Genomic DNA, 15,038 nt, shown 5'->3' with positions numbered 1-15,038 from the left:
AAGCACTTTGAGGTTAAAACTAATTTAGTTGTTTCTATATTAGCTGTAATGAATTCATGTTCTTTTTCTGTATCATTTTTCCCTGTTCTCTTTGAGTTCATGTTCAGATTAGGAAAAGAAGGGATAGAACAAAGAAATGTAAACAATAACCTTAAACAATTTACATGGCAGCTTTTTATTAATTCCTATATAAAATGAAAACATAGAAAGTAATTGTAATCGTATAGTAATACAGCTCCATATTTGTATCCCTATAATATCTGCATTACCTGTGTGTAATTGTATCTCTCATAAGAGCACTTTACAAAGAAAATTATATCCAGTTTAAAAAAAGAATTTTTTACACCAAAACACAATGGGGATTAATCTATAATGCCCTCATATTATATATGTTTAAATGTATTGAAATATGTTCTTTAAAATAGTCTACATTTGAGTCTGTATTTGCATTTAAAATGTTCAAAAAACCTGAAATGTTTCAAAACATTTTTAGATTATTTTCAATTACTTTTCAATAAATTATTCTTTCCTAACTCAATTTTGTAAGTTTCTTTTTTTCTAAAAAGATAACCCTAATGATAAGTTTCATGTGTACTTGTATTTCTTGTCTATGCTAGCTTCATTCTGAAGAAAAGTATAGATTTTCTTTTATTTTAATTATATATATTTTTTACAGAAAATAACACTATAAGAAGCAGGATTTTACTAAACATGTCTCCTTATGGTAGAAAAATATGCAGGTAAGAATTAAAGGTTGAAGTTACAATGCAGTTTAATAATTAAAACTAGAGTGGGATTGCTTCTGATTGAATGCATTTTCATTTTTTGATTTAAAAGATCTATGAAGGATTTATATTTTCTTAACTAGGTGAGTCACTGCTCACAGATCACGTTACTAAATTCATTCACCACTGTGTTTCAGAATTTCTTTAAAAAAGTAGAATCACATTATATACCAAAATACTGAAATTTCTGTCCCATACATATATCCAGAAAGGTAGATTTGTATCTAGCCGTTTATCTATGTATGCTTTCCAATAATTTGTACTGTCATTCAGCTTCTAATTTAAACTAGAAAAATTATCATTTAACTTATATCAATTCCTTAATTTCAAGCTTCTGGATACCAGACAGGATTTCTACGTTAACACAGATAAATCCAAATTATTTGTATTTTTCTACATCTCCCTATGTCTTTTCCTGAACTGGAGCCAGCTTCTCTTGAATCTTCAGAGTAACTTAGGAGATTTTTGGCATTCTTTTTGCTTGTGGACCTCCCAAATCATCATCCAGCTGTACCTCTGCAGCTGCTTGCGCTCCTGTGATCCATCACTTTCCCTTTTGAGTCCCAGAGCAGCGAGTATGCAAATGTTTCAGTAGGGCTGCTGGGTTTACTTCACTTACTTAAGAATTTGATTTCCTATCTCCTTTACAGAACCCATGACTTGGGGGAAACAATCAGCTGTCCAATACAGGTTCAGAGGAACAAGCAAGTGGAGAGACAAGAAACTCTCTACATGACAGAAGAGATGCCATGATCCTCTATTCTCTACTGAAAATTAAAAGATTAAAATTGTCCAAAATCATTGGATATCCTTAATATAAAACATTTTGTATAGAAACTACAGTTTGCCTTGAATGAGCTGTATGTTTTTGAGAGTTTATATTAATTACATGTGTTTTGAAGACTCACTTTCTATTGAAAAATTTCAAGATGGCAACCCTAATTTCATTTTGCCTCAGACTATAGATGAGGGGATTAAACACTGGAGAAAAAACAGTGTAGAAGAGGTAGAACGGTTTATCAACGTACGTCAGGCACACGTATAAGTGGGGAGAGGACTGGATGGAGAGCAGCCCCGCAGGAAGGGATCTGGTCAACAGGAGTCAGCAGTGTGCCCTGGCAGCCAAGAGGGCAAAATGTATTCTGAGGTGCATCCAACACATTACAACCAGCCGGTCAAAAGAGGTGATTATCCAGCTGTATTCGGTGTTGGCACGGCCTCACCTTGTGTACTGTATGCAGTTCTGGGCAACACAATTGAAAAAGGATGTGAAGGTCCTTGAATGCATCCAGAGGAGGGCAACAAAGCTGGTGAAAGGGCTGGAAGGAATGTCCTATGAGGAGCAGCTAAGGACCCTGTGTTTGCCTAGTTTGGAGAAAATGAGGCTGAGGGGTGAGCTTATTGGTCTCTACAGCTTCCTGAGGAGGGGATGTGGAGAGGGAAGTGCTGATCTCTTCTCCCTGAGATCCAGTGATAGGACATATGGGAATGGTTCAAAGCTGTCATGGGAGGTTTAGATTCAGCTTAGCACCTTTGGTCATAGGCTTGTCAAACTGGTGAAGAGGGCTTTAAATTAAAGTTGCTGGGGAGGAGAACATCAATCCATCCCATTCCCACCAGTTTGATGCCAGTGCCAGCAATAGATGACCAGGGCTTAGAGAGGGGTCACAGGTCAGCAGAAGAGCACCTGAAGAGCAGCAGAAAGGAGTTATAGCCAGTAAGTCAGCTTCACAGAAGCCCCAATTTAAATGCCTCTATGCAAATGCAGATAGCATGGGCAATAAATAAGAGGAGCTAGAGACCTGCACACACCTGCAGGGCTAAGATCTTATTGACATCACAGAGACATGATGCGATGGGTCCTATGACTGGGATGTTGGAATGGAAGGAGACAGGCTCTTTAGGAAGTACAGGCAAGGGAGACAAGGAGCGGGGATCACCCTCTGTGTCAATAACCACATGGAGTACACAGATGATCACCTGGGGATGGATGAGCAGTCAAATGAGAGCTTATGGGTCAGGATTGAAGGGAGGGCAGGGACAGGGGGCACTATAGTGGTGTTCTGGTACAGGCTATCCAGCCACGTAGACTGAGTGGATGAAGCCCTCTACAGACAGGATGAAGCCCTCTACAGACAGATAGGTGCAGCCACACATTCATGAGCCCTGCTCCTCATGGGGGACTTTGAACACCCAGATATCTGTTGGAGGGACAACACATCAGTGCATAAGCAATCCAGAATGTTCCTGGAATGTATTGAAGATAACTTCCTTCTCCAAATGATAGAGGAGCCAACAAGGACAAGTGCTGTACTTGACATTGTTCTCACCAACATGGAGGACCTGGTGGAGAGTGTGAAGATCAAGGGCAGCCTTGGCTGCCATGTCTATGAAATGGTAGAGTTCAAGATCCTTCAGGCAGCAAGGAGGGCATGGAGCAAGCTCTCCACCTTGGACTTCGGGAGAGCTGATTTTGGCCTCTTCAGGGATCTGCTTGGCAGGGTAACATGGCCTACAGCCCTGGAGGGAAGAGGGGCCCAAGAAAGCTGGTTGATATTCAAGGACCACTTCCTCTAAGCTCAGAAGCGATGCATCCCAACAAAGAGGAAGTCAGGCAAAAATGCCAGGAGGCTGCATGGGTGAACAAGGATCTCCTGGACAAGCTCAGACATAAAAAGGAGCCTACAAAGAGCAGAAGCAAGGACAGGCAGCCTGGGAGCAGAAAAACTGTCCAGGTAGACAGGGACCAGGTTAGGAAAGCCAAAGCTGTGATATAATTAAATCTGGCCATGAACATCAAGGGCAACAAGAAAAGCTTTTATAGGTATGTCAGTGATAAAAAGAAGACTAGGGAAAAAGGTGGACCATCTCTGGAAGGAAAAGGGAGATTTAGTCACCCAAGATATAAAGAAGGCTGAAGTACTCAACAGCCTTTTTGTCTCAGTCTTCATCAGCAAGGGCTCCAGCCACACCGTCCAAGACACAGAAGGTAAAGGTGGGGATTGGAAGGAAGAAGAACTGTCCACTGGAGGAGAAGATCAGGTTCAAGACCATCTAAGGAACCTGAGAGTGTGCAAGTCTATGGGACCTGAAGAGATGCATCCATAAGTCCTGAGGGAACTGGCAGATGAAGTGGCTAAGCCACTGCCCATCATAACTGAGAAGTTCTGGCATGCTGATGAAGTTCCCACTGACCGGAAAATAGGGAAACATACCCGCATTTTTTAAAAAGGTAAAGAAAGAAATACCCGGGGAACTATAGGTCAGACAGTCTAAGCTCTGTGCCTGACCAAGATCATGGAGCTGATCCTCCAGGAAACAATGCTGGGACACATGGAATATAAGGAGGTGACTGGTAGCAGCCAAGATGGTTTCACTAAGAAAAAATTAGCACTGACAAGTTTTGTGGCCTTCTATGATGGGATTACAGCATTGGTGGATAAGGGAAGAGCAACCAAAGTCACCTACCTGGAATTGTGCAAAGCATCTCACACTGTCCCTCACAACATAATTGTCTCTAAATTGGAGAGACATGGATTTCATGGATGGACCACTCAAGGGATAAGGAATTGGCTGGATGGTCACACTGGAAGAGTTGTGGTCAATAGCTCGATGTCCAGGTGGACATCTGTAACGGTCGGTGCTCCTCAGGGGTCAGCGTTGGGACCGGCGCTGTTTAAAATCTTTGTTGGAGACATGGACCGTGGTAACAAGGCACCCTCAGCAAGTTCACCGATGACACCAAGCAATGTGGTGCCATCAACACTCTGGAGGGAAGGGATGTGCCATCCAGAGGGACCTGGACAGGCTGGAGAGGTGGGACCGTGCAAAGCTCAGGAAGTTCAACAAGGCCAAGGGCAAGGTCCTGCATTTGCAGGGTTGGGGAAATCCCAAGCACAAATCCAGGCTGGATGATGAGTGGATTGAGAGCAGCCTTGTGGAGGAGGACTTGGGGGTATTAGTCAACAAAAAATCAACTATGAGCCAGCAAAGTGCACTCACAGCCCCGAAAGCCAGACATGTCCTGGGCTGCATCAGGAGAAGTCTGGCCAACAGGTTGAGGGAGGGGATTCTCCCCCTCTACTCTGCTCTCATGAGACCCCCCCTGCAGTGCTGTGTCCAGCTCTGGGGGCACCAACATCAGAAGGACACGGACCTGTTGAAGTGTATCCAGAGGAGGGTCATGAGGATGATCAGGGGTCTGGAGCACCTCCCCTCTGAGGACAGGCTGAGAGAGTTGGGGGTGTTCAGCCTAGAGAAGAGAAGGCTCCAGGGAGACCTTATAGCAACTTTCTAGTACCTGAAAGAGGCCTACAAGAGAGGGACTTTTTACAAGGGCATGTAGTGATAGGATGAAGGGTAATGGTCTTAACCTGAAAGGTGGTAGATTTAGATTAGATATGAGAATGAGAGTCTTTACTGTGAGGTGCTGAGGCCCTGGCACAGGCTGCCCAGAGAAGCTGTGGCTGCCCCCTCCCTGGCAGGGTTCAAGGCCAGGTTGGACAGGGCTTTGGGCAACCTGGGCTAGTGGAAGGTGTCCCTGCCCGGGGCAGGGAGGTGGGAACTAGAGGATCTTTAAGGTCCTTTCCAAGTCAAAGCATTCTAGGATTCTGTGATTCTATGGTGTCAAAGCTATATAAGTGGTCTAGGCCCTATTTATGCTCAGCCATAAGAATGTGACTTCGCCAGGGGAAGTTAATCATGGGAATTGATTTTAAGGGTGGGATCAATGGATGTACCAAGATTTCAGTCCCTCTCCACTGATCATGGATAACAAGTTCCTGAGCAAGATGTCCTGCTGGAGCTCTGGGTCTCCTGGCAAGGACTCTGCAGGATATGACAAGAGTGATTAAAATAATTCAGTCGCAAAGATGCTTTAGTTTGTAGAATCAATGTGTGGAAAACATGTTAGCACATTGCTCTCGTACGCAGCCTGCATCTAAGATGCCTTATGCTTTACTGTAACTAGGTAGGGGAAATAAAGCCAAAGTAGAATGATTTGTCATAGAGACTCTAAGAGGTGAACAATATGTTATCAGTATGAACAAGAAACTTGTATGAGGAGTTTTTTAGGTGTACTTGTAAATGTATTAGTGATATCATGTGTGCTGCTGTTGACTAGGGTAAATTTTCTTCATAGTAGTTAGTATAGGGCTATGCTTTCGATTTGTGTGAAAACAGTGTTGGTAACACAGGGATACTTCAGTCACAGCTGAGCAGGGCTTACACAGAGTCAAGGCCTTCTCTGCTCCTCACAGCACCCCACCAGCAAGCTGCGTGGGGGTGCACAAGAAAGTGTGAGGGGACACAGCCAGGACCGCTGACCCCAACTGACCAAAGGAATATTCCATACTGTCTGACATCATGCTCATCTATAAAACTAGGGGGAAGGTTGGTGAGGGGGGAGTCCTGCTCAGGGACTCAGGGACTGGCTGGGCATTGGTTGGTTGTTGGTGGTGAGCAATTGGATTCATTTGCATCACTTGTCTTTCTTGGCTTTTGTTTCTCTCTCTTTCTGTTATTTTCCTTTTCATGACAATTTAATAATAGTCATAATAATAATGATGATGATAATTATTATTATATTTCAATTATTAAACTTTTCATCTCAACCCACAAGTTTTCGCACTTTTGCCCTTCCAATTCTCTTCACTCCATCCCGCTGTGGGGGTAGTGAGTGAGCAGCTGTGTGGCGCTTAGTTGCTGGCTGGCATTAAACCATGACATCATGTATGATGACGATTGTTTAAGGAACAATATCAGAAATACCCTATGTGGTGCACATGTAAGTAGAACTGAGATCAATGAGGAAAAGGTAATTAGAATCATAGAATCATAGTATCATTTAGGTTGGAAAAGACCTTTAAGATCATCGAGTCCAACCATAAGCTTAACACTGTCAAGTCCACCACTAAGCCATGTACCTAGGTACCACGGGTACACATCTTTTAAATACCTCCAGGGATAGTGACTCAACCACTTCCTTGATTATTGCAGTGCTTGATAATCCTTTCAGTAAAGAAATTTTTTCTAGTATCCAATCTAAACCTCTCCTGGCACAACTTGAGGCCATTTCCTCTCATCCTACCACTTGCTACTTGGGAAAAGAGACTAACACCCACCTCGCTGCAACCTCCTTTCAGATAGTTGAAGAGAGCAATCATGTGTCCTGCCCATGGCAGGGGGGTTGGAACTAGAGGATCTTTAAGGTGTCTTCCAGCCCAAATGATCCTAGGATTCTGTGATTATAAAGCATTTCTGTACCAAGAGGGTGGTCAAACACTGGATCAGGCTTCTTGGAGAGGTGTCAATGCTCCAGGCCTGGCAGTGTTTAAGAGGCATTTGGACAATATCCTTAATAACATGGTTTGATTTTTGGTCAGCCCTGAAAGTGGTCAGGCAGTTTGACTTAGGTGATCGTTGTAGGTCCCTTCCAACTGAACCTATTCTATTCTATTCTATTCTATTCTATTCTATTCTATTCTATTCTATTCTATTCTATTCTATTCTATTCTATTCTATTCTATTCTATTCTATTCCATTCCATTCCATTCCATTCCATTCTATTCTATTCCATTCCGTGCCATTCCGTGCCATGCCATGCCATGCCATGCCATGCCATGCTATGCCATGCTATGCTATGCTACTCTATTCACTAGTAGTGATAATAAATCTTAGGTAAAATAAGCACTTCATATTTTGGTACCTCTCCCATCTTAAAATATTCCTTACATCTACTTTTCTAAATATTATAAGAAAAGTCAAAACCATTCCTCCTGGTTCTTTATACCGTCTGCAATAAGGGAAAAAGAGAGAAGCACTTGCAAATAACTTAATCCAATTTACTAAATGGTATAATTTATGTAAGATACATCACCCTCTAGAGGTCTATGTCCTTCCTTCTTGTCTTTGAGAGGAGCCTAGATGAGTAGGCCAGGTCATCAACTGTCAGCCCACCTCAGCTATTTTGGCTGTCTTAGAAATTTTAAGTTATTACTAGATTTACATGTTTAGGAAGCTCATTACAATCCCTAAAGTTAGGTAAGTAGCTACTAGCTCATGAATATAATTTATCTGAGAATAGATATTCCTGCATAAAACTCTACATGTACATTAGTCTCCCTGTGCTCTTATTATAGTCAGTGATGACAACTGAGCATAGGTGAGATTAATCTCAATGCAAATTTTTATTTTATTTTGTCAGATTAACAGCATCATGAAAATGCCTCTGTGTTTCTGTGAAGTCTATGAAGACTGGTGTTCATTTCTACAACACCATACTGTTAAAGTAGAAAAGATTAATCCCATGCCTATTATGGAGAAGTCTATAGTATAATATAGAATAAATAGGCCCTATAATCGCTATCATTAAGACTAATCATGGGTTTTGTTATTACACTTAATATACAGTAATGCATTATTATTTTCCAGAACAATAATAAATATGAAAGAGTTCAAATATTCAAAATTCTTTAAGCACAACATTATTGTTAGCAGTAATAACACCCAATTACTATATAATTTTCTCTATCCAGCTTGCTATTATTAGGAAAAGTGGGAATGTGAAGTCTGATGATTTTCAGTATTCATAGAATATTACAACAGATCAGGGAATTATTAATTAAGTAATAATAATACTCACTGTTGCAGTATGAGACCAATGTATTCCTTAGTAATAAATAGTATCTGACTGATCACCACACTTTCAACAAAAGTTTTTGTTGTTTAGTCCATTTCAGTCTGAGAAAGAATTGTTATCTTAAGGTAGATGTCTTTAACTGAGTTAGTTGTTTTAGACCCTTTTGGTAATTATTTTGCAGCAGTCTAAGAAAGAAGTGTAAAGTTAGGTGATATCAATCTAGGACTAAGTAGTAGATGGCCATTGAATTCCCATAAGATTTATTTTTACAACCTGAAAAAGTTTGAAATAGCAAATCAGTCAAAACAAGCTTGGAAAAGGCAGTACTACTGCTGCATCACACATGGGAAACATGATTTTTACTCTTTTATGTACAGTTCATAGTGACACTGGAGCCCTCGTTCCATGACTGGATCTCACACTGGTTCTGGTCCGTACGAGTACTATGGCTCTCCTGGCACTGGTGGGGATGCAATTGCCTCAAGACCTGTGTTTTGCACCTGGAGGCTCTTTATGATACCAGTAGAAAGAGACTCAGAATCCGTAAAGTATCACTTGAAATGCCATTTATTGAAGGTAAGGCTATAAAGAAAAACTGATCCTACATCATTTCAGATTCTAGGAACCCAGAGTTGTGCAGTATCAGACAGGGAACAGTACGCTGTGCAGATCTGTCTGTGGAAGTGTAACTCACTAACACCCAAGGTATTACAGGATTTTCTAAAAAGGGAACAATTCTATCCAGCATTTCTACTGTCAGATAAAAAGGATGTGCATATAAGAAGTTCTTGCTGCACTTTCAGGTAAAGGCAAAGACACACAAGTGGAGTAATGACAGGTACCAAGTGGGAGTCGGCTGCAGGCTGTACTGTCAGCTGGCAGTTTATCCTGCAGGCAGTGGATATGCACCGAGCAGAGGCCTGTAGGCCAGGCTGTACGTGCAGCAAAGCCTGTGACTGGGCCTACTCAGGTTCAGTGTTACGTGGATCACTAATTCCTCAGTGTACAATGGTCTTCAAGTTAGGTTTACTACACACGAATATACGCCAAACGTGAGGTCATGTGAAGGTATGGCTATACAAATAGTATAGATACAGCAAAGATAACATTTTTTTGTATACACTAAGACTGTGAGAGAATAAGGAGGTCATAATAGAATAAGGTTAGCTCTCTTTAACTGTGTCTGTAAGGATCTGGCCAACTGATTTCCATTATATCCAATGCTCCTACATGGTTTTAAAAATTATAAATCTCGGTTTTAGGATTTTCAAAAGCAAATTATCTATCAGTCAAGGTTCTAGTGTGACTTATTATATTGCTATTGTAGCAGAATAGCTTACAGCCAGGTGTAGATCAAAACACCCTCATGAATGATGTCACATTTCCACATAGAAACAATGATATGATTCCTGACTTGCCAGACTTCAGTGCAGCAAGACAGTGATGACTGAGTCAGCAATGAACAAGTTGTAGTTCACTGTAGTTGTAGTCTTACTCAACTACATTTCAAGAAATAAACATCTCATTCTGTCCATGGTCCTGTGTCCTTAGCCTAGGAACTTAGCGGTGTGTGGAGCAGCTTGGGCCTATGATCTTTTTTAGAATCTCTTTCACCTCCTTGTTCCTCAGACAATAGATTAGAGGGTTCAGTGCTGGAGTGAACACAGCATAAAAGACAGACACTATTTTGCTGAGATTGAATGGACGGATCCTCCTGGGCCTGGCATACATGAAGAGAGTGGCAGAGAAAAAGATAATGACTACAGTGAAATGGGAGGTACAGGTGGAAAAGGCTTTTTTCCTTCCCTGGACTGAAGGCATACACAAGATAGTTGACAAGATACAGCAATAGGAGAAGACAATTATCAGGAGAGGTACCAGCAGGATCACCAAGGCTAATGCAAAGTCCACTGTCTCTGCAAGGGACATGTCAGTGCAGGAGAGATTCAGGACTGGAGAGATGTCACAGAAGAAGTGGTTTATGACTTGTGGGCCACAAAAAGTGAGGCGTGAAATGAAAGACACCTTGACCAAGGAAATGGAAAAGCCTCCTGCCCATGAGAGAATTGACAGCTGAAAGCACAACTTGTGGGTCATGATGGCTGGGTAGCGCAGGGGATGGCAAACAGCCAAATAGCGGTCATAGGCCATTACAGCCAAGAGGACACATTCAGTGCACATAAGGGAGATAAAGAAGTATAACTGGGTCATGCAGCTGGAGAATGAGATGGTCATGTTCTGTGACCAGAACCCAAACAAAAGCCTAGGCAATGTTACTGACACATACCAAATCTCCAGGAAGGACAAGTTCCCCAGAAAATAATACATGGGCTTTTGGAGGTGATGATTTCTTTTCACCACAAAGATGATGATTGCATTCTCAGTGATTGTTACCATGTAGGTGACCAGAAAGACCAAGTAAAGTAAGGTCTGAACCCGCAGCCCATAGGAAAATCCCAGAAGAATGAACTCATTGATAGAAGTTTGGTTCTTCATTCCATACTGGGTGCCCACAGCTATCCCTGCAGGTGTCAAAGCAGAAGAAAAAGCAAATGTAAGACTTCCACAACAGCAAGTTTGAGTGAAGAATTAGGGCACTTAGTAACCTATTTACTGTTGAACCTTTTTTACAAAGTAGAACCATTATTTCCTACAAGAAAGAAAGAGAGAGGGACTCATGTCTTTGTTTCCAATGACTTGTTTGTTTGCTTTCGATAGCAACACTGGAAAAACAAACCGAATCTTAGCAAAAAAAAAAAATCTCCAGAAGACTTCTGTAATAGACACTACAGTCCTACAGGATGGAGAAGAACACAGAGACTCTGCTGACATTCACACTGCTGAAAAGTTCAGGTTCACAGCACCACAAAAGTTCAGGTAGTATACGTATACATATACATTAAAAAGGCTAAAATCATAGATGTAATACTAACTGAACATACAGTTTTGAAAACGTTGAAATTTCTTCATTTCCTATTAGGAAATTATCCACCTCTGTATTTTTCAATGGCAGAAGTGAAGTATATCAGAAGACTGCTGTAGAGATTACTACTCTCTTAGCTACAGACTTTAAGAGTTTGCTTGTTTAAGCAAGAAATTTTGAGTGATTATAAAGACTGACTCCCCCAGTGGGTGATTCATCAAACTTGTATTAAACACCTGTCTTTGAAAGAGAAGAATAATTCTTTCTCATTTCCAATTTGCACTTAGCTCTGATTTAGACATCTATGTAGTGGATGGTTTAACTTCTAGAACTTAAAGTAGATATTGTATGTTTCTATTAGCTGTTTTGCTCCAGACTGCTTTTATAATCAATGGATATCTGCTTAAGGAATTAATTGAGTATTGGTAGTCTAGAGTAAAATATTATCTTTAGCTATATCTCCTCCCAAAACACATCACATATTTGCACTCTAGAAATGCCTGTTTCTCTTCATGGACATTTTAGTGATCCTTGACTGACCTTGAAGTAGATGTCTGTATCATAAATTGTTTACAATGGAGGAGGTAAGGTTTGTTCTTACTTCCTTTAAGGGAAATAAGAGCAAATAATGAACACATAAATATGCCTGATTCCAACTTACTTACTTTTAGATTTTACAGCTCATTAATATATATGTGTTTGTGCATGCATGAGAAAGATGTCTGGACAAAAGATGTATTGATCTATTCAGAACAGTAACATTCTTTAGCTATTTTCTTTCATCACCTACCTGCATATGTGTGATCCTTTGATTAATTAAGGGATGACAAGTTTAACTGGAGACAAGGAACAAAGCTTTGGTAGTTTCTTTCTCCATATATGAAATCACAAGAAGACTTTCAGGAAATGGTAAGCAGGATACATTTCCAATACTTTTGTCCATCCAAAAGGAAAAAAAAAATCCCTTTCCACAGAACAAGTCCTGGGCAGACTCCATGATGCAAAGGAGTGCCTGAACAAACAAATATTCCCCATGCAGAATAGCAGCAACCGTCTAAAGGTCAGTGAAGAGTAAAAATGGCACAAGAGATCATCAGACACCTACCCCCACATTCAGGCTCCACAGTGCTCCTTCTGTCCTGTCTTTACTACTCATGTCTTTGTAAAGAACTCGATGAAAAGAACTCTACATCTGCAATTAAGAAAGTCATTTTTCAAAAAGAATAGACACTGATGTAATACACATCAGTGGGTACTTTTGCATTTACAAAACACTCTGGGTATTTTTGTATTTACAAAGCACATTTACAGAATATCGAAATTGAGGCAAGGAATGGCAAGTCAAGAAAAAGCTTGCTTTTTTATTAAGAGGGACATTTTAATGCAAAGACTTGATGTGTTTTGCTATAATTCTTGACTTGAAGGTATATTCCCTCATTATACATTTGGCAGTTTACATGATGAAAGTGTATGGGATCGGATAATCAAGAATAATTACCTTTTGAAGCATTCAGCACAATAATTTATACCTTAATGGATATGATTTCCTGCTGTATTCATCTGTTACTCTAAGAAAGCACTAAGACTTACCAATTCGGGATTTCCAGGTTTGCATGTGGCCTTTTAACTCTTCCAATGAGCGGTGGATCAGATATATTTTTTTCTAACCTACCTGGTCCTTTAAGTTCTCAGTGTCTTTTTCTGGGAAAGCATCCCTTGTACAAAAATCCCAGGCTAATAAAGTAATCTGCCAATCAAAGAAACCAAAGGGGAGAGGAAGCTTATTATGTCTAATTATCTCCAATAATTTTCTCCAGATGCTAATTTATATGTATAATTGTACATAGTAGAAACAGTCTGAAATGAGATCAGGGGAATAAAGACCATAACAGACACTATACCTGTCATGCTTTGTGCAGAATAACAAGTGTTCTTTCTCTAAAATTTGTTAGGAAGACAAGACTAGGTAGGAATTATGTTTGATGAAATGTCTGAGAATACTGCAGTTTTATTTTTAATAAAAAGAAACATTCTGAGCATGATAATTTTTTATCTAAAAAAAAATCTCCTTTACACATTTAACATTGAAGATGCAGGTATTGGTTTCTGTTTAAGAAATCTAAATATAGACATTTATCTATATGTGTCTACCTTAAGTATGTGGAATGCAGATTTTATTTTGTAGATAGGTATGCAATGCCATCTGAAATGTCATTGGACTTGCCTGGTCACAAAATTGTCTCCAGAGACAGGGAGATATCATCATACGTATACTAACAATCACATGTGAATATGTATACCAATGCCATATACAGCATAGCTTCCTTTGGAAGAAAAAACAGGAAAATACACAGAGAAGTGACTGTATTGTAATACTGTTCCCATTAGAAACAGTTGGAGGATCAGGAATACAGAATACATTACAGAGAGAAGACAACTCACAACTAAGATACTGTATTGGATGTCTCACTACAAAACCTGACCACACTTACTTTCCCTTGTTTTCTGCTTATGTTTATTCTTTCTTCTAGAGAGGTTGTTACACCTCTGATGTCACTCCCAGGAATAAGCCCAAGGCACTGCATAGATAGTCAAAGCACTTGGCAAAAGGAAATTTCATTAAAAAAACAAACAAACAAACAAACAAACAAAAAACAGCAGAAGCCAAACCAAGACATTCTTTACTGAACCAATGTACAACTCTAATGGACAGATAACTGATGTGGTATTCCCTACCTAGTCCTGTTAGGAATGTCTGGGTTATCCACAAGTACCTGATAGACTTCACAGGGGAAGGACCACTGGGGATATGTCCATGTCCTTGTACCAACATAATATACAGCCTGGCAGGACCTACCAAACTATCCTACCCAACCTGTTCCCAGGACTGCATTTCGCTCTCCCACAGAATCAGGGGGCTGCATAAAAAACCCCACTGTGCTAACCCACTTGGTTTCTCTCTCTCTCTGCGCCATCTCTTGCCAAAACCAGGTAAGTTGGGTCATTTATAAAATTACATATACCTGTGATGAAACTGCTGTGGTATCCAAATCCATTTAGAACCACACTGTCATTTGGTCTTGAACCATGGCAAAAGGATAGCTGGAGCTGCATAACTCCTTTCCAATGTAAAAAGTTCACATTTGTTCAAAAGAAGATTGATTGGATACTTGGAAGAAGGTCTGTTGAGGATTACATAGCAGACAGCAAAAATCAGGTTCATAAAAATCAAAAAGTAGCCAGGTAGTACACTCAGATGACATACCATGTATGTTTGCCCAGTCTTTTTCCTATGGACAATTTTTTCTGACCACTGTTAGAGAATAGATAGAGAACTAGACTGATACTTGTTCTGACACTAGAACTGTTCCTGCGATGAAAAGAATAGTGGTATAGAATTTTACATATTTCTCATTACGCATTCTGGGATCATACACTGTTAGATGATAACATTTTTACATCTGGATATTTAAAATCAGATGTAATCTCAATATAATTTTGTCCTTTAAAACTGACTTGAAGAAATTATGCTAAATTGTGGTTACTTAAGAATAATAGGTGATGTGATAAAGAGCTTCTCTCCACACACATAGAGGAAGACAGAACGAATGACAGTGAGTAAAAATGACCTGAAAAAAGCTCTTCATCACAGGACAGCAATCAGCCCCATTGTCCAGATGGAAAATTCATT

The 15,038-nt window shown here is 40.2% G+C and overlaps 1 protein-coding gene across 1 annotated transcript; it reads right to left on the bottom strand.

The window, feature by feature from the left end:
• Window positions 1-1,689: 1,689 nt before the first annotated feature.
• Window positions 1,690-10,920, bottom strand: LOC113484653 (olfactory receptor 6B1-like). Its single transcript, XM_026857120.1, has 2 exons — window positions 9,990-10,920; window positions 1,690-1,766 (listed from the first exon to the last, which is right to left on the bottom strand). The coding sequence occupies exons 1-2, from the start codon at window positions 10,918-10,920 to the stop codon at window positions 1,690-1,692; spliced, it is 1,008 nt and encodes a 335-aa protein (XP_026712921.1).
• Between the last annotated feature and the right edge of the window lie 4,118 nt (window positions 10,921-15,038).

This window comes from Athene cunicularia (genome assembly GCF_003259725.1).
Source record: "Athene cunicularia isolate RWA chromosome 11 unlocalized genomic scaffold, athCun1 chr11_part3, whole genome shotgun sequence".
Classification (NCBI taxonomy): Eukaryota; Metazoa; Chordata; class Aves; order Strigiformes; family Strigidae; genus Athene; species Athene cunicularia.
The sequence above is the reverse complement of the archived record's forward strand: the minus strand, read 5'-3'. Positions and strand labels throughout refer to the sequence as shown.

Coding starts and splice junctions, on each gene's coding strand:
- LOC113484653 (XM_026857120.1), bottom strand. CDS start 10,920: ATGAAGAACCAAACTTCTATCAATGAGTTCATTCTTCTGGGATTTTCC. Junction 1,767..9,989: donor CCCAAGCTGCTCCACACACC/GCTAAGTTCCTA, acceptor TTTTTTCTCCAG/TGTTTAATCCCCTCATCTAT.